Genomic DNA, 27,554 nt, shown 5'->3' with positions numbered 1-27,554 from the left:
TGTAGAACCAGCATACATTTTTTCTTTCTAGATTTTTTCGGAACAAATGTTGTAGTGTTTATATTTCTCGTTCTTTGTCCATATCATTTGAAAATTGTACACACTTTGTACAAATATTATTCTCATTCACTGCTTCCCATCTCCTAGATCTTCTTTTCGTGCTGCCGCTGCGGTCGCAGATACAGCGGCGAGCATTTCTTTATCTGCCGTTCACTTTCGTCGTACTAAATCTGCCGTACCGTCTTTCTCTACATTTACCACCCATCCACACATGAGACATTACTTCACGTAATCAATTTGGATCCATTACGACAGAGGACAAACGACCTCGCTGAGTTTTCTGGTTACTGATACTAATAAAAAAAAAAATAGCACTGCCAACGTACACAAAATCCTAGTAAGTATGTCGAAGCTTAACAGTTAGGTGTCATCTTTATAAAAACCGCCTCGTTCATCAAAACTCTAACTAAAGTAATACAATTTTTCGCAAAACTTGAATTTTTGGGCCTTGGTTAATTACAGTCGTTGCATCTTTTCCATCAATAGAACCGACACACAGTATATGCAAATGTCAAGTGAAAGAAAAGAATTGTCTTTGATAGTGAGATTGCGAGGGAGAACTTGTGGTCGACGCTGACGTCGTTGCCACTTTTCTTTGCCATACAACGCTAATCTGTAGTCTCCGTGGCGAACCCACGATCTCATCATCGTCTGCAATGTGCTACGCGTAGACTTCAATAACCTCTATGCACGATGAACATATCCTATCAGACAACAGTCGTTGTGTTCCGTTTTAGCAGAAGTAGCTTTTTCGAAACTATTCTTTGTACAAATGTTAGCGGTGTCATCTTTGACAACGTTTTTCTGCTTGTGTACTTACACGAACTATTTTATGTTCACTTTTTAAACTATCGAAACGAATCAAACAACCTTTACGATAGCTTCCCAAACAGAAACGCTTCTCTCTCTCTCTCTCTCTCTCTCTCTCTCCTCTACCTCACCTCTATCTATCTATCTATCTCTCTCTCTCTCTCTCTCTCTCTAACTTTCGAGCAGACCTGATCCGCTAATAATAACTACGGGTGACTAGCGATGACTTCTCACGGATGCAAGAGAATGTAATAATAGTAATAATAGTAGGAAGATCAGGATAAATCATCACCATCATCATATTTAGAATTTCGTATTTGTTTTGGACCTTTGTTATAAGAACGTACATAGAAATGAAACGTTACGGACATCGGTTTTTATTCGTCAGCACGCACGGCGCCCCATGGTGATTTATTTGCATACGACATATATATGTGTGTATGTGTATGTGTGTATATATATATATATGTATATTGGAGAGAAACGGAAGGATAATCATCAGCATATAAATAGGCCTGCTCAATCGCATGGCTGCAGGTTTCACAAAAACGATTCCCTTCAAAGAAGATATGCCATGCATACACCATGCACACGAGCTAGAGGCCACTGTTTCCACTTTTAGGTCTTGGCAATAATGTTTAACCTAACCAGTAGGTTTCTCACCTTTGTGTGGTCAAATTTTCGTTGCCATTTCGGTGACAATACTTTAGTGGGAAAAGTACCAATGCATGTTTTTGGCAAGAATCATCTGTCTGCTTTCAAACCATTCTAGAGAGAGTAAGAGAGCTACCTTTCACAAATCGTGATCCTATATAACCTTCTTCTACGCACATTCTCTTGCAGCGAGCGCTCTAGCCCGAGGAAACTATTTGAGGTAACTTTTATATATAAAGTTGCTACGCATCCAGTTCTTGTCTGTTTCGAGCAAAAATAAGACATCCTTCATGTTCACTCGCTTGATGCGAGGCCTTAGTGCAGCCTTATTACCGGCCCCGCTGCCAACTCCTCCCAAGGTGCCATCCAAACGGGCCTTTTTTCTTGGTCCGATTGCTTGCAAGGCCGTCATGTTGGCTTCACGTTGACGCATCTCTTCCATTTCGGCTTTTTGCATCTGAAATGGAGCAAATCAGGCAAAAGCATATTTCCATTCCTAAATGTTTTACGGCAACAAAAAAGAAGTTCTTTTACTGACTCAAATCCAACTGTTAAGCACTAATATCCGCAGCATTATCAGCTAAGTTAGCTTACCAGGTTCAAATGATTCGTTGTTTCTAGAAAGCCAGGTGTGCCAGTCAGCAAAGAAAGTCATAGAGTAGATAAATGTAAGGACAGGGGCAGTTAGGTCAAGAAGTTGGTGTGTAAACGTATTAACGTTTATCCGAATATTCCCATCAATGTACCAATACTTTATGGAGCCTGCACCGTCGGCTTTGTTGTTTACTATGTATGGCAGACGACGGTAACATTTGTATGATTGCCGTGCATATAGCTTGTTTAATGCTTCTGTGTTGCTTATACCACCTTTAAGAAGGAATAAAAGGCCTAACTACCTCCTTGGCGCGCTGTTTCAGCTTCAGTTGTTCAGGGTCCTCCATTTTGCTCCGTGATTTGGCAACCCTAAGGAGCATTTCCCGCTCGTGTTCTTCGTGTCGCTTCCTTTCAAGCTTGTCGAGTTCTTCCACGAATCGCAACTGTGCCCGGGGATCTGTCGTTTGCTCAAAACGTGCCGCGTCCGCCTTGAAGGCTGGCGGTTCAGCCCGATGTTCGCTGGCAATGTTCAGCCGTTCTAAATAGCCCTTGAGTTTCTCCTGTACGGCGTGCGAAACAAGCTTAATCACCTCGGGGTCGACGGTGTCTACGCCATGCTTTACGGCTGAAATGGCGGCAAAACCAAATATGGTTGCAATAGCTGAGTTAATTGAACGAAGTCTTGTTGTGAGAGCAGCGTGTGCATCGCTCAAAAGCCATCTCGCCAACGGGAAGGGGCAGAATAAACCAATAAAAGAGATTTACCCGCAAATTAAGGCTATACACTCAGTAATCATATTGATGGAATCGAAACAATCGCGCTTACCTTACACAGTAAAACCGACAAAATATCTACAAAAAGTCGTTACGGTGTTAACTTGGGAGTGCCATATAAAAACAAAGCAACACTAACCAATTTGGGTAATTTTTTTCTCGAGTGCAACACTAAATAGGAACACATCGTCACCACAGCTTCGTGTTGCGCCAACAAGCTCGCTGCTCGCCAAAATCCGCTGGCTTTCCTCTTGCAGGTTGACACCGCCCATTGCAGCGACATCATTGATGTCGTCATCTTCGCGCAAAGCCGATCCGTAACGGACTTTTTCCGCAGCACCCGTGGTTGTTGTCGCACCTGGAATAGTTGCCCCTGCGCCAGCTACAGCTGCCTGGGTAGAGGCGGCAGCGGCAACAGTGGTAGTAGCAACGGTGGCAACAGCTGTGGTAGAGGCCGGCGTGGCTGGGGCCACCGAGGCGGCCGCGGTGGCAGCGGCTGCTGCCGCCTGGGCCGCAGCAGCGGCCGCCTGGGCCGCATTTCGTGAGGCCGCTGGCGTTTTCGGTGTCGCGGGTGTCTTCGGCGCTGCTGGTGGTTTCGGCACCTTAGGGGCGGGTGAGGGCTTCGTTGGTGTAGGGGCCTGTACAACAATACTCTTCGTCATGGCGCCCGTCGCCGAAATGGGATGACCGGCCTGACTCAAAATGGCTCGTGGCGGCGGCTGAAAAAGTAGTAGTAATAGTTCTTGTTGTTGCATAGTAACGGACGCACTGATAAGCGTAAAACCAGTACTATGAGATTTTTGCTTGCGAAAAACCAACTGATTTACTGACTGAAAAAGATAATATGGCTTTAAATTGAATGGACAAATAGGACAACTGTAAATAAAGTTTGCACCTTTAGGTTAATAAGTAAATCTTCATGTATTTTTCCTACTATAACGATTTTTATTTGAATAAAATTATAATTTAGTATTAAGACCGGAACCAAATCAGTTAGCAGATTATATACAAAGAATATGTTTGCCAAATTAGGATCTTTTCTATCGTACTTAAGAATGTAGAATAGATCGATCATTTGTTAGCGGTTCATCATTCCTCTAGGTCTTTACTTACTGTTTAAACTAATCTAATTTCTTTAAGCTATATCCTATGCTAAGCGTCATAACCAATTAAAGAGACGGCAGAAATATACCGCCCATTGCTGCATCAAATACTCCCGATCGCACGAGCCGCTCCGTTTACTTCGAGAAGTTTGGCTTTCACATAAGATTTACATGGCATGGTAGAGCACATCGCAAAACGACGATACCGAGTGACTCTAACCGGGTCTGGTTACGAGGATAATAAGTAGCGAATAAGATTTTTTTTCATAGTGAGGGGTGTATTCAACTAATTAATGGAGCATTTAGTGGAGTTTCTGCCAACTAGTGAAGTCAATTTAAGGAACGGTTCTCCACTCACGGCCAGAAATAGGCCACCTTTTGTCAATACCCCTTCTCCGCTCAGTCCGTCTACTATCCTCGTGTTTAGTCAAAGGCAGACCGGAAAGCGTTCCCTCTCGCTAGACACCTGTAGTGCGATAATGCAAGATGAGTGTAGGTATTACTTGAATCTAATCTCAAAGTGTGACGGAGATCAACAGCGCAAGATTTCAAGCGAGGCCATATTCCCTGCAAATGTCTTGCGGAAACGCTAACTTCTTAGAATTCACGATTCAGTACAACATTTGTTCGCTGCCGAACGTAGTTGGCTTCAGTTTTCAAATGCCTTTTGTGCGCAATAACAGAACGGAAGTTAAAAATGATCAAAAAGACCTTACCGTCACGGTGACCAGTCTCTGGGGTTGCAGCAAACGAACGGTTGTTGTCGTTGTCGGGCCAGCGCTAGCGGCCCTTATAATGGCCTGCGGCGGTTGCGAAGGCTGCGAAACCGGAGCGGCCACTGTTGTCGTCGTCGTCGTCGGCCCAAGTGAACCTGGAGGTGGCGGTCGAACCCCTTCGATTGAAAGCTCCTTCGTCATCAAGGACTGCCGAAGATGCGGCAAGCTCTTCTACAAGGATGTCAATAGGATTTTATCACATCGAATGAATACATCGCTACGTTAGGACAAAATGAAAGGAAATTTTTTTCATCTGGCATTCCTGTCAACAAGGATAACTACTCATGAGTAGCTGCTTGAAGGGCATGCTACATGCTAGACAGTGTACTCGTAATAAAGAGGTCGTCTGTTCAAAAGTTGTTACACCGAACCTTAAGGAATGGAACGAGGCAGGGCTGTGGAGAGGAGTTGAGCTCCCGCTGAAGTTGCGTCGTGAAGTCTTCGGGTGGAATGTTACCATCAATCAGACCCTGGATCAGAGCTAAACACGCCAGAATATATAAAAGAAAGCAAACGTGTGCACGTTAGATTCGCTGAGGCGTTACTTTGTATGGGGTTCTTCACTAGAGAAAAACAAAACATGAAAAATATACATATATAGAATTCAAATACATGTTTCAACTAAGCTACGACTGTGTATATCGTGTAGCAATACCTACCGTACAGACGTGCCATTTGTTCTGCGAGGTACGTGTTAGCATTTAAGCATCTAGTTACATCGAGAATGTTGATAATCTGTGAAAGCATTCGAAATAACCTACATACTCATAGAGGCTGGCTCTCGTCTTTTCTGTTTAACATCCTTACCCTTGACGTTAGTTGCTGTCTGCACAGGTTGATCAGACGCAAGGCGTATTAATGTAGCAAGAAAATTTTTACATTTCTTCTTAGCCGTGTTCGGCGACATCTGCGATGCTGTATTTTGTTGCTGTTGTTGACCTCCACCAGCTGTTGTTGCTGGCGGTTGATGAGCGGTTTGCACCGTGAGGGGCCTGACTGCCGGGGCAGCCATAGTGGCTCCGGCCTGCATTGTGACCTGCCCCTGTGGCTGATGAAGGACCACCTGTGACGTGTTACAACGATTGAAAAACACGCGAGCCAAGGCCCAGCCGCAGCGTATATGACGATTTCAAGTTGCACCCGAAAAAACGTAAGCCAGCGTTGGAACGCGGTCATCGCCGGCAGAATCAGCATTGGCAGACAAACCAATGAAGTAGATGACGAGGAAAATAACCAGATAGTCAAAGGCCGTGAAACAATTCAGAAGCACAATTAGATCAACACACCATTTATATCAGGTCAGAATTGAATGCTAAATAAAAAGTACTCTAGGTAATTTTTCCAAGAAAAACGAAAAGCCATGACTTGACACAAGTTTTGAAAACAGGATCATTTATCAAGACTTACATATATAATGGATCACAAGTTGAAATATGTTTTCTTCCGCTTAAATAGATTTTTCATGATAAGAAAAACGATTTCAGAGTCTAAATTAATAATTGCTAGCGTCAGGTTCATAATAACCTATCTATAACATACAGCATGCCGCATGATAAAAACATAATGCGCACAAGTGCTAGACAGACATCTTGCATTCTTTCGCATCGCTGAAGTGCACGCAACAACGCGTAAACAATGGAAAAAGGGCAACGAAGTTCACAAACGTCATAAGTCACACTCGATTTACAGCCAAAAACAAAACAACATTGCTGAGGGTGACCAGGACGAAGCTTTGTACAATGAGCTGCGTTGTTGCATAAGGATCTCCCGCAAAAGCAGGCAAGCTTTGTCTTGAGCCTGTTTCACCTGTGGGTGAAAGAATGGACACAAATAGGGTAGATACTAGAGGGTTCGCTAGGAGGGAATTTTTCGGTTGGAAAAAGGAGTTCGCTGTGATTTGGGTCAGTATGAGGAGAAACAGTGCGATGAGGGTAGACCGAAACAACTTGTGAAAATGGTTTGCTTTAAGGTCTATAAAAGCTAAGCATAAGTTCCTGTGTCGATGGGAGCAGGAAAGGAGTAGGTCGCAGCCGAGTGAATGTGCGTCAGATCTTTTCTCCACAGGGAAAACCCATTGGCGCGCAAAGGATATGAATAGAATGAAGAAAATGCTTTCTTGACAGCAGTATGGTTTACGATGTATGTATCGTGTACAGTGTACATATATATATATATATATATATAGATATATTAGTATGTGTTCCTAGACGTTAACGTTTTTAGGATGCAACGATCTTACGAAGGGGAGACTGATCAAACATTATACACACAAACGGTAAGGAAATTCATTCGTTCTTTAGGGCCGCCAACACTGATGTCACTTGCTAAACTGTCAACCATTATTCCTGTCCAAATCAGATATTGTTACTAAGTCTCAGTTGAGTAAAGCATCACGACAAATCCATTCTGAATTAGCAAACAGATCGAACGACACGTCGATGAGGAGACTAGACTTGTATTATTATTCGATGCATTGTACTACTAACAATATCGAACAGTGTCGAAGAACGTCTACCCTACTAAAAAATACGAAGAGGGACGGGATTACCCATACCGTTCACTTATCTATGGCTTATAATAAGTACTTGTTTTTAGTTATTTTGCAAACGTTGAGCCTGCATGCAGCTTCTACTTGTTTAACGCAATTATATTCTATCAGGCAAGAGTAAGCTACGACTACGCAAAAATGGCCTAAGTAGCCCGGCCTCTCCACGTCAAATCAGCGACACGTGTCACCGACAATTTGTCTACGCGAGTGGCAAGGAGTAACAATAATCCAGCTGGAAAAAAGGTGTGTAGAGCGTGAACTTCCACAAAAAGCGGCGGGAGAGTTGCTTGCTATCGCTTCTGTTGTCTGATGCCGTACCAATATGATATTTTTATATGATTTTGTTATATGGACAGATAATTTCACCAGAGTTCCGTTATCGTGTTTTCTGCTTACTGTTTTTTGCTGTTCACATGTACGTTGTTTCGCGTTATGGTGAAGTAATGTTCGCTCTAGATAGTAATATTCTCTATCGCTTTCAGTAGTCTCTAAGAGGGTATTTGAGATGATTTTTGATGCCGATGATTTGATTCCTGATATTCGTTGGTATACGTTCGTTAAATCGTTTGCGAGCAGAGTAGTAGTTGTTGCTGTTGATAGTGATGAGGGTAAATGGAATTATCGCCTACCTGGGTGGGAGGCGCAGGTCGCCTGGCCACTTGAGGAGCAGCAGTCGTCGCCACGGGAATGGTGGTGACCCTCTGCTGGGCTGGAAGCGTCATGTTGACCAACTGGATCTGTCCCGACTGGTCGTGCCGCATGATCAGCGTGCCAGGCCGAATCTGTACGCTCGGCTGGAACGTGATCGTGTTCTGCACTCGTGGTACGTGGCATGTCACGCGGGAGGAGGGAGGCAAGGTCTAAGTCAGACACACAGACATCGGATACTCGCAGAGCCGGATAGCATAGAGTCGAGCGTGCAGATGCACTCACATGTTTGTATTTTGTATGTACAGTCATATATATATACATATTGCGAGAGAGAAGTGTATGCGTATGTACAAGAGAAAGAAAGAGAGCAAAGAAAAACGTACGGGACGAGAGACGATGGAACAAAGACTACAGCGACACGGAGACAACTGAAGCGAGATTGAACTTTACAAATGGAGTATTATTATTCACTCAGCACCGATGTTACCGAGAACCATTTTGGAATGATTGTAGAATGGCGTCGTAAATGCAGTGTATCAGTATGAATTTTCTAATCTTTGTTATTTGGCTACCGAGAGACGGGATGATAGGTTGTTGTTTAGACTCATTTTGACTTTGTTCCCCATCTTATGCAAGTGATATCTATGTACAGAACACTTGTATAGCGGGAAGCTTCAGCAGCAGCGACCTCAACCGACAAGTGCTTTGAGTTATTCATTCGACACCAGTCCTTCGACAGACATCCTCGCGTAGCCGCAGCTGTAATGATGTTAAGGTCTAATGAGCATGATGGGGCCGTTTGTCGTTACATTTTCCTTCTTGCCAGATGTAGGCATCCTTTCTCATTTGCCCCAAGGCTCATTGTTGACAAAATCAGTTCCCGTAGAGCTCTAGACTTTTTTTCCAATTGTAGAAGATGTACAATTGCGCAAAAAAATAATTTTACAATGCCAAGTTGTTTCAGGAGAACACGTTGTTCCACACTTACGGGTAGAATAGAAAGAACTGCACGGCGATGAGGGCTAATCGCGTCTTTTTTGCCCCTAACCGTACCTACAGGAACGGTGTAAATAAACTGCCGCGAACCTAAGTGCTGGCTGACTAAGCACGCTACTATATGCAAACGTTATTGCTTCCTCATGAACGAAAACGTTCGTTGAATAGCGGTCGGCACCAGTACCATAATATCATCGCTGTTTCGCTGAGCCATCGGCGCCTGCATGCACATCCCTAACGATGCAGTTTCTGCCGAGGTAACACACACTGTCCACCATTAACATACGTAGCTCACACACAACGAAATAATTAGATCGTGCTTGCCGTTCATTCACGGATTATAACAATTGAACTGTGCCGCACAGTAGTACGCTTCCACATTACGCCTTAAAAATTCGTCGCTTTTCTTCCTTTTCTTCTACCTGATCTTCTTCTCTTGCTTCTTTTTCCTTGTGGAAAATAATTGAGTGTTTATATACACATATACATACATATACATACACGAACATAGAAATATGTTCCCTATGTAGAAAGGTTGTTGTTTTCCTGCGGCTGCTGCTGCTGTTGTCTGCAGTGAGAAGGCAGGGGGGAGCTCAGGACGCGCCGCCACTGCCCACCCCTAGAGCACGCGAAAGGGCAGAGAGCTGGGGACACAGTAAGACCAACACCCGGATTGAGAGTACGACCAACAAGAGTAGTGGTAGTAGTAATGGTAGCAAACCAAATAGGAACGGGGGCAATGGGTTTGGGGGAGACAGGGAAGATACAAAAGGGTATGGCTGAGACGGATTGTTTATTGTGTACGACGAAGGGAGCGTCACTTTGAAGGACATCATGTATTTTATGGGAGTGGAAAAAGGATATAGAACAGAACGAGATAGGCAATACAAAAAGCCTTCAGTTGAGTCGGCGCGGGGAGGCATAACTAAAAAAAATAGTTACAGGGCAAACGGGAAGAGGATAATAACCAAAGGAAAGGGATCAATTTTAGAGACAATAACTCCAGCAAGAGTTAGAACAAGGGCAAGGGAGGAATAAAATTCCTGTTTTAACGCTTGGTTTGAAGCGTTCATGATAAAATAATATTAGTATATACGTACGTAAAATTCATAAAGTGGTATAGTTAACAAGCACAGCAATGTCAACTTAAGAACGTCAACTAAAAAAGGCGAAAGAGGGGACGCCATCAGCGCAACTAGCGACCAGCCAGGCCCTACTGCTTTCATCACTGGCGTCTATTTCCTGCAACTTCAAGTCAGTGGAGAGATTTGACCACCTTATTGTACGCTTGGTAACATGTGTGAATCGCCTGCGCGACTTATGCACTTCACACTATGGGTTGTATAAAGCTGTAGCAATATGGCATCGCGTGAAAAGATCAACGCAGGTTACCTTTTTCTGCAAATGTCAGAAACACCGTTGCGGATATCAGCTTCGATCGACAGCGTACTGAAATTTGATAGACCACATGAACACACTGGAGCAAACGGTGTTGAAAAACAATAGTGAAGATTGAAAAAACCAATAGCAATATAAAAAATACTGGCAACACGAAAAACGTCCAGTTGGAAATTAATGTACGGGGGCATCATTTCTAGCTCGCTGGATGTCTATTCACAATATATGTTAATGTGCTTTTACTACTGTTGCTCCGCTTTATAAACCGCTGCTACACTGGCCTACGCATAATATCACCGACGCGTCGATATACACGCATCCATAGCCTACTTCATCCGTGATTCATATAAAAATACCACCAACCGCAAGTCGGTGAGCTGAAGCGATATAAAGTACAAGGTAAGCTTAGCTAAGTAGATCGATCACACAATGCCAAAAAGGAAAGTTTACCATACAACCTTATATGCAAGGTCGGTAAATGTTGGCGCAAAGATTGCTCACTACGACGTTTCCTCTATAGCCGGTCAGCGAAACAGGTTTCTTGAAGCAATTGATGTTAGAAATCAAATTCTCTGTTGGTCTATTGTTAACTTTAAGTTCAATCGAAGTCAAAACGATTCACGAAATCGTGATAATTTGATTTTCTATAGCTTAGTTAATCAAATTCGTTCCCTATAAAACGATAGTAACGGTATAGAGAAGTAAGCTATATCTGCTTATCCAAAAAAGAATATTTCTCCGCCAAAAAAAATACTTTAAGAGGAAGACCGGAATCCAAAGGCAACTTTTTAGAAGCCAATAACACCATTAATTCCTGGCCTGAAGAATTTGTAATCAGAAGAGCAAGTATTTTTTGAAAATTAAGTAAGTATACAGAACATGAATAATGTAATCCTAAGAAGAAGCATGTAAATTCACAAGTAACATGAAACAGATTCGTGGATGGTAACAAATTTATTAATTTACTCTTTTCGTTCTCAATGTTCTTCAATAGTTCTTAAGAACACTGAAGTATTAGATGATTCTCCTTAATCCACGTGTCCCTTATTCAAAAATGAACCAAAACCAAATAGGATCAAAAATAGAGCTCCTGATCTTTGATATCAGTTAGGCAAATCAGTCAATCAATCTACCGGTCAAAGTAGGGTAAATAGCATATGGGAAAGTCACTTTTAAGGGATTTATAAAGATATAGAAATAATCCTATTTTCAAGGTGGCTCCAGACGGATATCTATGCCCTGTATATCCGCCGTAAGTGGTGATTTTTAGTTAGCACCTATAGGTGAGTGCGTGTACAACAAGCGATTGACTCAGTCGGTTGTGCTAGCAATAATAATAATGCTAAAGGAGGTCAATTCAAGGGACGATGGTGCGATGCCGCTAAGGTGAAAGCTTGAGTGCAGTGGATAAACCCTGTAGCGTGTAGAGTAACCGCGTAGACAGGAAGCTAATTGCTCAAGATAATTGTCAGCAGACGCTAGAGAAGAAAAAGGATAACAACAGTTAAAACAGTGGCGCGAAAGCATTGTAACCCTAGAACTAAGGACGGGTATCACGGGAATCAATATGGCGCAAGGGCAGGAAAGGGATAAGGCGTGGAAGAGGTACAGCGATAAAATCAATTCGGTGTCCATATTCAAACGAAGAAGGCTGAAGCTAGCGACTTTCAATGAATCAAACAATAGAAAATGATTGGCCGTTGGTCATTGCGCAAGAGAGCACTTCGTCTACAATGATGGGTGACCCAATAAACGCTTATGCGACAAAGCAAAAAACCGTTCTAAGTGCGTTATGTAGCATTGTTATAAAATATTTTGTCAATAATTAATAAAGATAAAACAATAGAGCGAAATCAATTCTATCAATGCATTAAAAAAACTCGAATGGGAAGAATAAAAGAGAACGTAAAATAGGCGCAAACAGAAATGTTGAGTGCTGTGCTATTCGTTTCAAGAACGGGTATATATACATATATATATGTATATATACTTATATACATTTTTAGCAATCGACCGCAATGAGGAGAGGGTCGGGCGTAAAGTTTAAAGCTCGAGAAAGGGGATGGGGGTAGGGGGTGTTGGGGCATAAAAAGAGTAAGAGGAGAGAAGAGGACTGGGCGTCGGAGCGTTAAGATCAGAGTTTTTGCGATGCGTTTGCAATTTGGCTTGCCTTTGCTATTGCATTTATAATTGCTTGAGCACTGCTTGCGTTCGTTTGCAGTTGCCATCCAGGTTTGCATAGGGAGGCGAGAGACGCTTACTGTCGCCGCCTTGAACATCAGCCTCCTATAAAACTCCCCATCCGTGCGATCCAGGCATCGTCGCCACGCAACTCCTTGCAGAACCTAGCGCCGTGAATTTCTATAGATTGATCATTACTACTCGGTATATCTGGATAAGGCCAAATTATCATTGTACAGAAGACCTGTAGCAGCAGCATTGGCGACGATGCATGGTAGATGCAGGGGGTGCTTATTCAACTCGAGGTACATGGGGCACGGAAGTTATGATGTTCGTCAAGGCTAGCAGCACAGTGGAACGCCTCCCCCTCGATTCAAGGACGACAATCACAATAACGACTAGATGACAACTTGGTGAGAATGGGTGTTGGCACAGTGAACCCACGTTATCTGCTGTTTCATAGATTTTTTTAGGTTTTTTTTCGTTCTGATTACTCACGTCCTCTTTGCGGTGGCCAGGTGGCACGCCTACTCCTCCTGCACTACTAGCACCACCTGTAACGCCATTAGCGGCAACTAGAGACGACGCCGATGACGGTGGCGGGGTAGAACTTGCCGAAGAAGAAGAAGACACTCCCGGCACCACAGCTCCTCCTATTATACTGGGGCCTCCCGCGCCACTTTGCACCGCCACTTCGTGAGACCCGGAGCTGGTTGCGGGTAGAACTGTAGCAGCAGAGTGGTTAGTTGCTTGATGGTAATGTGGCTGCTGCTGGGAGTAACCGTTTACACTGGTGATCGCTCGCAACATCATCGCTTCGCCTCCACCGCGCCGCGACGTGTGCGTTGGATGTGGATGGACGATAGTTGAGTGAGGATGTATTGAGGCTACGGAGTGAGGCGACATTGCGCCTGTCGCTATACGTATGGCTCTTCCCGGAGGTCCCCCCGGGCCCATCGGCATCACCCCGCCACTACCCCCTCCGCCTGGCCCAGCGCTTCGACCCCACGTAGCAGGCCCCATTGATGAAACTGGCACCCTATGGGCTAAATGGACGAAAGGTGAGGAAGCGGAAAGTCGGCCCCATGGTGTAAGAGGCTGTATCGAGTACGCTCCAGTGCTTCTACCCGAACTACTCACTATCGCTCGGCCGTACGTCGATACAGCAGCATGGCCACTGGCGCCAGTTGCACCAACGACAGAAGCGGCAGAAGTCCCGCCAAGCTGCTGTTGGTGCTGGCTAGTGATTACAGGAGATGAAGGTGGGGGCATAACAGTCGAGAGACCGGTCGGATGGTGATAGCTGGCAGCTGTGGGGTAACGATGGTAAAACGATGGATTACTGTACGAGGGCTGGCCAGAGTGACCAGAGGCTTCACCGGTGGAGGAATGGTGTCCTCCGCCATGAGGACCGGAATGGTAGCCAGCATGAATCTGGGTTTGGCTCGGATGACCAACGGGGTGATGGCCAGCGCCATGTGAAGAGCCCCCACCCGAAATGTGGAGAGGCTGATGCCCATGTGAACCATTACTATTGCTTCCACTTGAATTATTACCACTGCTGGCATCCGTGCTCGTACTAATGCTGTTATTATGGTGATTATGATGGACATGAGCGTGATGATGACTAGAGACGGTGCCGTGACTAGAGACTGGATGTGTATAATACATCTCCTGTGGGGCAGAATTCATTGGAGGCTGAAACGGAGGAGCCGATGAGACTAAACGGTAGTGGGGACCTCCACCGGGGTGCGTGGGGATACTACGGATATGATTTAGGCCCGCCGCCGCTGCTGCTTCTGTTGCTGTTGCTGCTGCTCTTGCCATAGATGAACCAAGTGGATGAGGCCCGCTCGAATGGGGGCCAGCCGACCGCATCGACTGCTGCGACGGATGGTGCTATATGGATCGATTATATAAACCCAATCAATCAATCATCGAGAGCTAAACAGATAGACAGTCAGCCACAATCAGGCCAGTGGTGTGGGTCTCTCTTATTCATGACACATGGCAGAGCGCACTCGCAACGGAAATACTCGTCATATAAGAGCACATAGGATCTAGACGCCGCATCTACACAAAAAAAGCGATGAGACGACCCAAACGGCGTATGGCGTTCTTGCCTGTGAGCCATTCTCAGATGGCCAAAATGTAACACCGCTTAAAAAGAGAGTGGGCCAAAAATGTAGCAACTGACATCTTGATATATATATGTATATATATATATATAACTTTCTGAAATAAGAATACACACTAAATGTTTTGTAATTGGGTAACTGGTGCAAGCGCGGGAAAGAGAAAGCAGGAAAATTAAAAGTCGCCGTTTTCTGGTGGGAGCAGTCGTACTTCAGGTAGTCTCCGTACACACATATTTCATGTGCGATGATAATCACATACACGCAAGTAATTACGATATCTCTCTAGACAATTAAGATAAAAATTGTTAAATAGGACCTATAGAATTTCTTCGTTATAGTCTACATATGGTATTACCTACAATGATAACGATGTTTCTACACGATTTTTCACAAATACTAGTTGCATTCTAAATCAATGATTGTATCAATGATCGAATCGATTGTATATACAAAGTGCGGCATCCAAACTCAGATTCTCGTGGGTTATTTATTATATATGCTACAATAAGAGTGCCAGTTTTTTCTAAAACAAAATAACCAATCATCAAGGTAAGGAACAGTGGGTCGTTTTTGCAACTTCTAAGATACCTGAAGAGGATTTCTATGAGGTAAACTGGAAGATCCTCAACAGAGCCCGAGTTTAAGGGCCTCAAAAATTCGTTAAAAATGTAATTTTTCATACATTTGGATCTTTTTGATACAGAAATTAATACCGTTCTAAAGAACAGAGTGTCAACTATCATTTGGGTCGTCTAGACAAGCTTTATGGTGGATCTTAGAATTTCATATGCTGTTTGGTCTCCTTGGCCATTTTTAGCTTTTTATTTTTAAAACCTTTGGTCTACTACCAGCTTTAAATTTAGTTCCTAAAATAATGTTTGATCTGCGTATTATATTTGGGAGGCACTTTACCAGTTAACACCTACCAATATCGCACGTTTCCTCCTAGTACTACTGCAAAACATTTCTACTGTCAAACAATTTGTTTGCTCCAAAACGACTTATGAGCAGTTCAGATACCAAATCGAACTTACAACCAGGGTGAATGATAGTTACTATCGAAAAAACACGATCGTCAGTAATGGCGGGCTTAGTACGCGCAAAAGGCTTAAAAATAATTTTTTCCGGATAATGTCTCAGAAACAGTTAATAAAAAGAACGGATATAGATGCCGCATTATGTATATAACAAGGAGATAAAACATGATGTTTTCACTACTATTACTTTAGAAAGCATGCTCTTTGATTGTAAATACCTCTAGTACACTAATATCCCACTCAAAAGGCCTGAAGACACATAATCTTAGCTAGTTAACAGTAAATAAGAAGCCTACTAATCCAGAATATTCTATGCAACTATTAAATAAACGGGAGAGCTTTTCTGAGAACTACAATATAATCTGACAGTGTGAACGACCAAAAGAATGGAACAAAAAAGCAATCGTGAGACCGTCTAAGCTTAAATAAATCTTCTATTCTTTGTCTGAAAGGAGTCGAGTCCGCAAGCAATTTTTTGGCGTATGCTGGTTCAGGATACTGATTAGCGTTACAGAGACTCATCTGAAACTTGTCGGATAAGTTTTTTTCAGTTTACGATAACGTATGTATACGCAAATTTGATCATCTAGTAATTATTACCGCCTCAAGTTAACTGTAGTTATTAATTGACGTAAAGGAAAGCTCTCCCGTAGTACATTCTCCCTACTAAAATAGTTCTCTAGTAACAATGGTAGTCCCAACATGGTGATGATACTGATAATAGCAAAAGGCACGATTTGTAGTCGTGTAACTAATAACAATATGCCGCTATCGGTAGAATGTGTTAGGTTTTCATACCCCGGCACGAAGCATCTGTGGAGCCGATGTCGCCATTCGAATCTGCGGTGAGAGAATCACACGAGGTGGTGCAGGCTTTAGGTTTCGTTGAACATTAACCAGTTGCAGACCCGCCGGTTGTTTCGGTTCACCGTCTGGTTGTACCTGAACCTGAATCTATAGACAGGTTTTGATAAAAACAACAGCGACAAATCAGAGACAAATATAATACGAACTATGTATTAATTGATGATTATTTCGTATAAAGGTATAGGCCTCGTAGCTTCTCGTGATCTAATGCTACAAAAAACATCTAGCACAAAAAAGTAATACTATTTCTTCTATCACAAACAACTTTACATCTTATAGATAAGGATAATGAAATAATAAAAAAAATCTTTCAAAATTGCTCTTAAGTTCGAAAGGCAACCATTGTCATTAAACTCTCGATCCCTGTTAATATGGAAAATGTTAGCTGCGTTCGTGCATTTTAGAAATGTAGCGCTTGCGTAAACCTAGATTTGAAAGGTAGCCTATCCGAAATCTTCGGGCTTGCGTGGAAAACGTTTGTTTGTGGTTTAGAAGCACTGCAATCCACTGATTAATAAAAGATATGTATTTATAGCACCGAAGAGTTGTTCACGATCATGGAGTTCTTTGGACGACAAAGCTAAACCAAAGTTGGCAACATCGAAGCTATGCATTGGCCGTAGTAATCTAGTCTCGGCTTAAATAAACTTGAAAGAAAGTCGCTTTTGTGCAGCAACTCAACAAACGCCGCCACATCATCTAGTTTTTCCTAGCCACCATATTACCACCACAACGATGTCTATCTATATGGACCTATATGGATCACTGAATCCACGTTTTCCTCTCCACACAACATCTGTTTACAAATGCCCTGCTCACAATAGAGAATAGATACGCAAGGATTGTACTGGTATAGCTTCTTTTTTCTTACATAGGAATAATCGTCGTTGTAATAGTCAGAATGACGAGGGTGATGTTCGTCGCTTGTCGTGATTCTTGGCGAATCTGGATTATATGGCCTTAACGGGCTAAATAGGCTTGATCGATGATACCACGCCATTTCCAGATTCGAGCTTGACTTCATTTGCGATTATGACCGGTTCAGCATGTTAACAGCAACTGAGAACTCAAGGCTTATGCAAATCAAAAGCTGAGTCAAGTCTACAACTAATCTCTAACAAGATTTCGACTTTCTGACGCATCTAAATTTTTGCAGTATGTGTTCGAAGACTTGTTCGTTTGTTTGTTCGTCTAAAGCGAGCAATCGTACTGCAATCGGTGGCCGCCGATTTCTACCATTGCCTCTGATGCTTGGGTGGAGAGAGAGATCCCTTTCGAAGGCACTCGATCAGGACAAAGTCGGGTGCTGTTTGGCGGGGCCGGGAGTAACTCGTCATCGAACGGCATCTCGAAATCTGTTACAGTAACACGCTTACGATGACTCCTCAAGAAACGCTACGTGGCAATGGACGCGGCAAAGCACAGAGGAAAACGATACTATCCAACGTTGATGGCGACTGTCAAGCGCAGTAGAGCGTTAGTAGAGCAAAATATACATAAAGCATGCAGCCGCTACCGCCGCCGCTGCCGCTCCCGCCGTCGTCGTCGTCGTCGTCGTTGCCTCCTGTAAAGGGGTGCCCGCCTTACAGCAAACTGTACAGCGAAGTTTAGCGAAAACCGAGTACTAACAACTGAAGCTACGAGCGAACGGCTCAAAGAACGTCGTTATTCATTTCGTGGTCGTTTCTACTGTAGCTATATAGGGCCAACCATTGCTGTCTTGTTGTTCCACGGTTATAATAGCGTTGTGGCATGCCAGGAGGCCATACCGTCCACGCAAAGAACCCGTCCTGAGCTCCAACTTAGTAAAATACCGTGCGTCGTCCTTTACCCTCCCCTTTTCCATTCCCCGTGGCGTAGTCCAAGCGCCATCGATTTTTACTCTCCACTCTCTCTTCATGTATGGATAAGCCGCTTGTAGGTGGAAGGAGGGGCATATTGCGGGAGGGTAAGGGGGCGTAAAGGAGCAGTAGTAAGAGTAGCGCAACAACATCAACACTTGGCCCATATGGGCTTAGAAATTCGCGACGTAGAGTTATTTTAAACCCCACATTACGTAGGCATAATTGTATACCACAGACCATTGCTCGCCCCCCCAGTTCGAGTTGCTCATGGTATGCAGGCACTTACTGTGTAAGTCGAGTTCATACATCTTTATAAATATATAAATTATTTATTATTATCCGTACAGGTGCCGTCGTATTATTGACAGCTGGCACGCAGCGCTTACCCTGTACAGCATGCAGGTTCACGCAGCAGCAGTGTTATGCCAACGAAGGGCGGCGTGGGTGGAATAGGAGAACGAAACATAACTTTTAAAGCTCCCTTTTCTACCTTCCTCTACTAGCCTTCTGTAGCGACGACCGTCTACAGAAAAAGGCCTTGATTGCTGTACGAGAGCTGCGGTCAAGTAAGCTAGGCCCTCTACTCGCTGGTTGGAGGCCGACCGCAGATGGAAAGCGCCAACGGAAATAAAGAACGGAACACGTTTGGCGAGCTCTGTCGAACCGAGTAGTGGCTCCACGCTCAGTGTTCCAACAGCATCACAATGTCTGTTGTCGAACTGACGTGCGACGACGTCTCTCCCAGACTCCGACGAAAAACAAAAACTATGTTGAGCAATAACAGCAGATAATATTATTTTAACGGAAAAAAGCGGCTTTAGAGTATCGAATTGAGGCCTAGTAAGTTTGTCCACTTAGTGGCACTCGTGAGAAACAGTTGTGATTGATTTCAACGCATGGGTAAGCGGGTTCCCTTCACGGACGATGTTTTCCCATACCGCTGGCTCAACGCAGAAGGACAAAGAACAATAATTGTCTCCTGTCTAGCGCAGCAACAACAGAGGCGACTATTCATGATTCATCGGAGCGATGAGCGCCTAGCTTTGCCGAAACGGAAATTCAGTTTATCGTCTAACGTTGCACCGGCGTTTGCCCATTTGCACAGCAAAACTGCTGCGTCATAGTGGTTAAATAAACTAACCCAAAAAGGCGCACCACGGTCGAGTTGTCTATGTATATACATTTACAAAAATTTAATATTTCACATCGGGTGTCGCCTAAGTGCTGGCCATCACGCGCTACCCGTTGTAACTAGTCGCACTACCATAACACGGGTAGCAAAAAAAAAAAAACTTAGTGAATGTAATTCGACCAGGGAGCTCGAATAACGTTGATTTTTCGTGTCAATCGGGTCGATGACCCATAATAGTAAGCGACACGGTATTGAAAGGCAACCCAGCATTACTGGGAACGCGAAGAGCGGCGATTGGATTAATGCTAGCGACAGACATATGGTGACATCATAGGCACGATATTCAGTTTGATAAATGAGTGTTAAATAAAGTTTTCTGTTTATATATTTAGAAAGGCGGAAAATTTAATCCATAAATTCGTTAAATATTGCAACCTTCTTATGATAAAATAAAGTGGATGATCAATGCTTGCAATAAAATGATATAATGAGATGCGCATTTAGGAACCCTCCATAGCACATTGAGACACTGAAGTCATCTATTTTGGTTTGCTAAATCTAAACTATTACACCAAAATAAAAATTTTAAATTGCAAAAAAATAATACAATCTTCTGACGAGCTTTGTAATATTTTAACAATTGTTAAATACTTCGTCATATCGGTCAAATGTATCTTTCTTCAAAAACAGAAGTTAATCAAAAGAAAAGAAATGTATGAATAACTTCTACGCTCCTACGTAAATATTAGATTTCACAAAAGCTGAGTTCCATGAAGTTCTATTTAGACTACAATGATTTACGATTGTTTTGTCTTATGTCTCCCAAAAAATCAGCATTTAAGCCTGGGCGTCTCTTTCGCTACCGAGACAGATATAACAGAAACATCAAGTGTTTTTTTTATGGCCCCGTACCACGTAATTCACTTTGACGTACCCATAACTCAGTAGATTGACGAGAACTTCAACCTATTATTTGGTGCAAAGGACGCAAAATATCCCTACCAAAAAACTTTGCCATGAACAAGGGTGTCGTCATCTTTCAGACTACAGAGGTCCCCTTTACGCAGAATACGATATCAGCATTCTAAGTAGACCTTTTAGCTTTCAGCAGCTTTTCAAGCAAAAAACCGGATTAAGGGCACCACAGTCAGTCCAACTATTTATATATAAGATCACTATCGTATACTACTGAAATCAAACGCGCGCTAGCGAATAGCTGATGAAATACAGATTTGGTAATGGTAACACGATGTAAAAAAATATCGAAATTCGAAAACTGACGCTTAACGCGCGCCATAGTTTTTTCTTCTGTCTAACACTTACGTCTGCATCAGTATCTATTTTTAAGGCAAGAAATTTCGTAATCGAATAGCAGGAAGGATAGCCAGTTCCGTTACAAATCTCGTTGAGATCTAAATAGTACGTGCCACAATTACTAATTAAACAGTAGCCAGAAGTAAATATCATATATCCCCAAAATCCAACAGCAGCTTTTGTTAATCCGATAGGTGGTCGCTTTAAACTTCAGCGCCTCAATTCCTTTGTGCCATTTGGTTTAAGTTCTATGACGTCTGCCCTAGCAATAGGAGAAAATTTTTTCTCATGGCGGGCTCCGTAGTTCTCCCCAGACAATTCCACCTAACGACAACAAATCTTACAAAACGACGACGATGATACTAACAATCACGATATGGCCAAGAGGGAGACAGTGTTTGGAGACGTTGATCAGCTACAGCAGAAGCCACCTACACAACTGCGACACGCCTTGCCACCGCCCGGAGCTGTTCGTTCATCTGCCTAACAACGGAAAGTCACCGTGTAGATATGTGAGCGATAACGCTGTACGAATGATTTATTAATACACGTTCAATACTCCATCAATTGCGCCACTATTATGAGTATCCGCCCATCCGGCCGACGCATGTCCAATCTGTACTCATTGTGCCCTACGCAACAAACAAACACTGCCTCGTGTATCGTTGTCCACAAATGACAAACGAAATAGGAGCCGAACTGAGCGACGCCATGAGGCCACATGAATAGTTTCTTACGCCAGTACTACGAAACGACGACCTACTCGCCTTAGGTACGCTAGTTGGCTGGCTAGCCGGCTGAGTAGCAGCTCTGCGCTGCGGCATGTTGTTTGCAGTGTTAAGCTGGCAGTGACGACGATCACGATTTGAATGACACAACGAACAATCGCTCGCCGTCTCGTGGCTAAACCTTTGCATGGATAGCCGTTACTAGGTACGTAAACCGCTTATGATGGCGACGCGGCACACCACCACGCGTCGCTTTAGTGCAGCTATTTTTCTGCAGGTTGTCTATGGACGGACCGACCAACCATTACTCGGCGGTTGATGGCCTGCGTTGGATTCATCAACGTACTGCTAACGGACACGATAACGATTGGCATTATTTAACTGCAACAGCAATTCGTCGTAATTCAATTATACGGTGAATGAACAACCACAGAAGAACAAATTACGCCAGGTGGCGTTGGTAGAGGCTTAATGGCAACGACTGCAGTGATTCAATATTCCCAATTACGAGCATAGCAAGTGGGCGAAATTGCCAATCAGCTAACGAAAAGAGTACGACGGGGGCTAAACAAGCACAGGCCAATGAGGTAAATCTTTTTGCAGTTAAATTCAAAACGACAGTGATTACTAAGCAGCACACCGTACTCAGGCGTGATGACAATGCCACAAAACTATATAAACCCCGCTCGAATCCTGCCACATGAACGGTGGTTTTCTATTCAACAGACGCAAGCTATTTACATCCCCCACTCTAAATGAAGAACACGACATAAAACTTTGTCAGCTGCACTACCTTAAAGTACACAGCACTGTACAACCTGCCGACTTCGAAACACGCCAATATAGACGCGAATGAAGTAAGTAGAGTAGGTTGCGTCTGCGTGGCTGAATGTATCAACTTTCGTTCCTCATTCCCCATTCGTTCTCTCTACCTCTCCCACACTCTTACTCTCTGCTAAGTTAGATTTGTCCAAAAAAAATATAATTTATATCATATTTGGTCCACCATTTGTCGGATGCCATTAGGCTCTTGCCATATCTGACTGGTAACGAGTGCCGCTCACCCCTTGTGCGCGCTGGCTGAGAGATGACAGCTGTAACAAGAAAGCGCATCCATAAAGAGATTATTCGCTACTTGTTATTGACGTGAATAGTAGGCAATCAGTGCAACATCCTGCCTCAAATGGATACAATGTATAGAGTTATGTCTAACATGGAACCCTCATTGTCGATGTATCAACCCTACAAAACGAATTCGCTTAATAATTGCAAATAATTCACAACAGTGCACAAATATTGAAGGTTTTGTCTTTGATAGGCTAATTTTACCTTCCGTTAACGGCATACGCAAAATACTTCTGTTTGTTCATAAAGTATTTTCTCTAGGCTTAACCCTATTCAATCTTGTCCACTCGCTATGCGAGAAGGAGCTTCTAATAATAAATTCATGTAGCACCTATAACCTATAACAATGATATAACCACGTTAGCATGTTGGTTGTACGAACAACGGATTACAGTTAGAAAATGCGTTTTCAGCTTGAGTCTTCATAGAGGTCTACACACCGACAGTTTGGGCAAAAGCACTTTTCACGGATGAACACTGCACTAAACCAGAACAATTCCTCTGTGTTCCGTCTCCGTCAGCTGCCACCTATCAGCTGTTTAAACAGCTGACCCATCGATAGCCACTTGATTCGAAAGCTTCGCGTGCTGTGGCTCTGCTGCACATTAGATATTATTCTGTCGTTTTTCTCGATTAATATACGACGTAGTGGCATGCAGGCCACATTTGCATACATAAGGTGTATTCCTTAAATGACTGTTTCGTTGGATAAATTTTAGTTTCTAAGTTCTTTTTCTTTAGTTCAGCCATATATTGCCATGCTTGTGCTACATGCGAATGCTTGGATCGGGCTATGTCAACGGGTACACGAACAGGCACACACAATCTCCTACGTCACATAGAAGCACAGGCGCAGATCTCTCGCCTCATCTTAGAAGTAATCAGCTTCATACTTCGGATATATTCCACGCATCACCGTTCCAATTGATAGAGATGAAACAACTTGGCTAACGAATATCTCGATGAGTGCTGACTACCAGCGATCACAAAGCAGGTTGCTGCTGAGAAGCGTAGCCGACGCGCGGAGCGCCTCCGATCAGCCAACATTCTTCAATTGTCTCTCTGTGCCTCCGAGAGCTGTTTGCGTTTAGTTGCTGCTTGTACCGTTACTGCATAATTGACTGTTGCCTACCAGTCAAGAAGAACTTGTTTAACCGCCGTATCGGCCATTACTCGCAAATCCCACCATCCGTCACAGAAGCCATGGCTCAGGTAATATGTATTTGTCTGTCTGTCGTTTCCAGTCCTTCTCCGCAGTCCCTGTCTATTACCATCATCACTTCCATAACTAGCTGCCCTATCGAGATATTCCTTCCTCATTGAGTTTTGCCCTCTCCCCTGGCCGGAGAGTTACCCTTGGTCCGTCGCTCTGCTGCCACAAAGCGACAGGGGCCGCGCAGGCCACATTGGCCATTTCCGCCCAGCTGACTCTTGCGCTTTCTCTCTCCGTTTCTTTTCTTCCCGCCCTCATTATTTGCCAGGACTGGCCAGCCGCTTTTATGCCGCGCAAAACAAGCCCAATTCTCCTTGTGGGCGGTAGATCGAAGACTAACAACGAAATCGCGATTTACTACAGCTGATTCACTTGCTGATCGAGAACTCATGGGAAGTCGAGATGTAGGATCGAGAGAATTGAAAGCGCTCGCAAGAGTCGTGTAGAAGCAAGGAAGAAGCATTTGCGCGGCTGAACTAGCAGCAGTAGATGCTGTTTTGGCTGAGACAAAAGGAAAAGTGAACTTGTTATTTTGCACAGTTGACAGTTAGATCGTTAAGTAATATCGCTAAGAAAAGGAAGAAAGGCTGCTAGTTTCTATCCTTAATCTGCGGGCAAACGGTTCAATCGGTGTCATTATTGGTTAATTAATGCACTTAATTGAACTTTGGAAGCTACTTGAGAAAACCGATTCATTTGTTGTATCATAGAAACAATCACCGACATCAACTTACGATGTCATCAAATAAATATTAATTAATTGACTGATGTGTCTTATCACAGCGGCCAACGATAAGGAATTATTATCACTATAATTACTATTATTATTCTAACATTGACGATGCAAGATCGGACCGTTCTCGTTAGTTGAATAAGTAGAATGGGTAAATACGCTCAAAATCATCTATTAGAAGTAAAAATAACCGACTGGGAAATTTTCGGATGAACCTTCAATAATAAATAGATTTATACACAACAAAATACAACTAAGATGTTGGCAGCATCTAAATATTATTATTTTGCGCCAAATCTTGGCGCAAAGTACTGTGAACATTAGGCCTAAGTACACACGTCACTTTCTTTTGTTTTTTGGCCTGATTTTTCACCTAGGAGAATGTGATCTTCAATTAAATATGACTACTATAATATATGCGTATCTATATTATTTCCAGCCTAAAAATTATCTCTTAACTGCCTTCGGGACATTATTCGTAACGTGATGTAGACAAAAATTGACATCATTTTGGAATTCCAACCCGACGCATTCGTTGAGAGGACCGCCGTTTAGCTAAGACGACCTGATTCGGCAATTGTGTGAAAGTGGTATGAAATTGTATGCGAATTCACATTGATTATCTTTACTGTTCATCATACTAATAAGAGGACAACACAAACATATATATGAAGTTGCTTGAAAGATAATTGCTCTTTCGTCTACTGCTTCGTGTTATTTTCTACCGTTCGCTTATAGCCAAGCGTTATATACGCTTAGAAATTTCATTTTTTGACTTGTTCCCTTTGAGCCTTTTGTTTTCACCGAGCTGATCAAAAAATTTTTCCATTGTTATATGATTCGAAAAACGAGTATGTCGCCTACAAAATATCACATTTTCGACTCTCATTGCTCAGTTTTTAGTGAAGGCAAAATATCCTGGCTTGTAGCATCACTCTTCGATACGAGAAAACTGAAGTAAAGCCGGTGCTGAAAAATGCTGCCAATTTTTAAAGCAAAAATGTTTTTTATTCTGAGTATGTTTGAACGCCAGGAACGCTTTCTCTTATGATACTTCTTTCTATGAGGTGAATGAAAAAAAACGAACACAAAAACCACTATTACCTTCTATCTCATTTTATATATCAAGAGCAATAATCAGTGTAATATTGACTAAACATTGATTTACTTCAACAGTAGCAAATGAAAGAAAGAGCGTAGTAGTGTGATCCTTAAGTGAAAATTACGTTATAATTGTTTCGACGATTTGAACCGTATTGCGCCATGCAATTATGCTCATTAAGGCAAACCTCGAAATAGTCTATGATCGACAGATAGGTGAACGCCACTAATGCACAGATTAAACATGCGTAAAAGCACAAGTTTACTCTGCCTCTTCAATAGCAGGTGTCGGCCGGTTTTGGCTAAAAGCTTCCGTCCTATTCTGTATGTAACAAAGTCGAACTGAGTCTATTGTAAACATTATTGTGATATTGAAAACGTGATGTAGACAAAAAATGGCAGCGAGACAGCAATGACCAAGAAAATGGCTGCAGACGAAAAAGCTCGTCTAGTGCCATTGTGTGATAAGATGATGCCATATAGATATATATGCTAAAGTACCGCTGTTATGGAAGCATGAACTGTTGAAAAGTGCCAGGTTCCTCATTGTTATACGACTCTCTGTCCGCTGCCGGCGCCTTTTTCGGCCTAAGCCTACCTGCGTGATATGGCTTGGCACCATCATCAGCTGACCAAGAATTGGCACCAAGTACGACTTCCAGTGTTACTGCTTGTGTTCATATGTATTTTTTCAACGAACGCTGACAATGCTAGTGGCAGCAATTACTGCCACTACTACAACTGTTGCTGCTATAGTTGTTGTTGATAGCCTGACTGTCCACTACTGCAACAACGATGCTCTATCCATTAGCGTCTAGCGTCGTCTGTCTCTATGATGATAACCAACGCGACTCGAGCTTTTCGGCGCTGGGTGGACAAAGCGATTCCTACAGATATACTGTACTAAAGCAAACCTGTTGACACATTAATATTTTTCCTGTTCATTGCTTCGCAGTCGACAGGCCACAGTGTAGTCACTGCTTCTGTCGAATCTCCCGAAAACTTTTTTCTACCGTCGCCATTTAAGATACCATATAATTACAACTTTAATATGCAAAATGACACGTGGTTACACTGAACGTGTTTTAACGTATTGTTTTTAAAGCTGTATTTGAATAAAAATATATTTTAATGAATTTTCATATATGTGCTAGAAGAGTTAATCCTGAAGTCACATTTATTAAATAAATATGACCGCAAGAATGATTCTTCTTATATATATATATATATATATATATATATATATATATATATATATATAACCATTATCACCACCATTATAGCCTGAATTTAGGGTCTAAACCGTTTACTAGTCATTTTCAAAATATTTCTTTTGTTTAATCTGCAAATAATTTTTTTATGGTAATCGTGCACCAAGCAACATTGGTAGGTGTAAGTTCGTTGAAGTGTTAAATACGTTGCATGTAAGAAATTCCGATACGGGTGAATTTTGCACTAGTAGCTGGCCCAAAGCTCTAAAAATGCACAGGCTCAAATAGGCCGACAAATTCGAAAAGTGCCTTTCTAATTGAAACTAAGTCGGATTTTCCGATTTGCTCCGTGAACATTTTCAGTTTTTTAGAATACGCATGAAGACCAGCATCGGCATAAACCGTTAATTTCAAACAAAAAATTAAGTTTTTAATCTTGGTAGGATTTGTCCAGTGCGTAAAAGTTGGGTAAGAGTTGATCTTCGCTCAAATTCTGAAAATGAAGTAATGTTTAGCTCCATGATGCGATTGTTGGTTTGTTCTAGACAGAACTAGTTTTCGTTTTG

General features: G+C 42.8%; 1 protein-coding gene across 4 annotated transcripts in view; it reads right to left on the bottom strand.

The window, feature by feature from the left end:
- LOC111262907 (transcription initiation factor TFIID subunit 4) overlaps positions 1-27,554 on the bottom strand; it is a 32,248-nt gene continuing 4,694 nt past the window's right edge. The window contains exons 1-9 of one of the 4 annotated variants that reach the window (XM_022837535.2): positions 17,459-17,663; positions 16,519-16,674; positions 13,044-14,444; positions 5,579-5,834; positions 5,143-5,252; positions 4,712-4,942; positions 3,032-3,611; positions 2,421-2,743; positions 1-1,981 (exon numbers count right to left, since the gene is read on the bottom strand). In XM_022837535.2, coding sequence (XP_022693270.1) covers positions 1,736-1,981; positions 2,421-2,743; positions 3,032-3,611; positions 4,712-4,942; positions 5,143-5,252; positions 5,579-5,834; positions 13,044-14,444; positions 16,519-16,674; positions 17,459-17,611 — 3,456 coding nt within the window. In that variant the 5' untranslated portion in view covers positions 17,612-17,663 and the 3' untranslated portion in view covers positions 1-1,735. Of the gene's footprint in view, positions 1,982-2,420; positions 2,744-3,031; positions 3,612-4,711; positions 4,943-5,142; positions 5,253-5,578; positions 5,835-7,948; positions 8,180-13,043; positions 14,445-16,518; positions 16,675-17,458; positions 17,664-27,554 lie in introns of those variants that run through there. The other 3 variants (XM_022837534.2, XM_022837538.2, XM_022837539.2) reach the window with 3 other exon arrangements.

This window comes from Varroa jacobsoni, unplaced genomic scaffold (genome assembly GCF_002532875.2).
Source record: "Varroa jacobsoni isolate VJ856 unplaced genomic scaffold, vjacob_1.0 scaffold_713, whole genome shotgun sequence".
Taxonomy (NCBI): Eukaryota; Metazoa; Arthropoda; class Arachnida; order Mesostigmata; family Varroidae; genus Varroa; species Varroa jacobsoni.
This window is presented reverse-complemented; position numbering and strand designations above follow the sequence as displayed.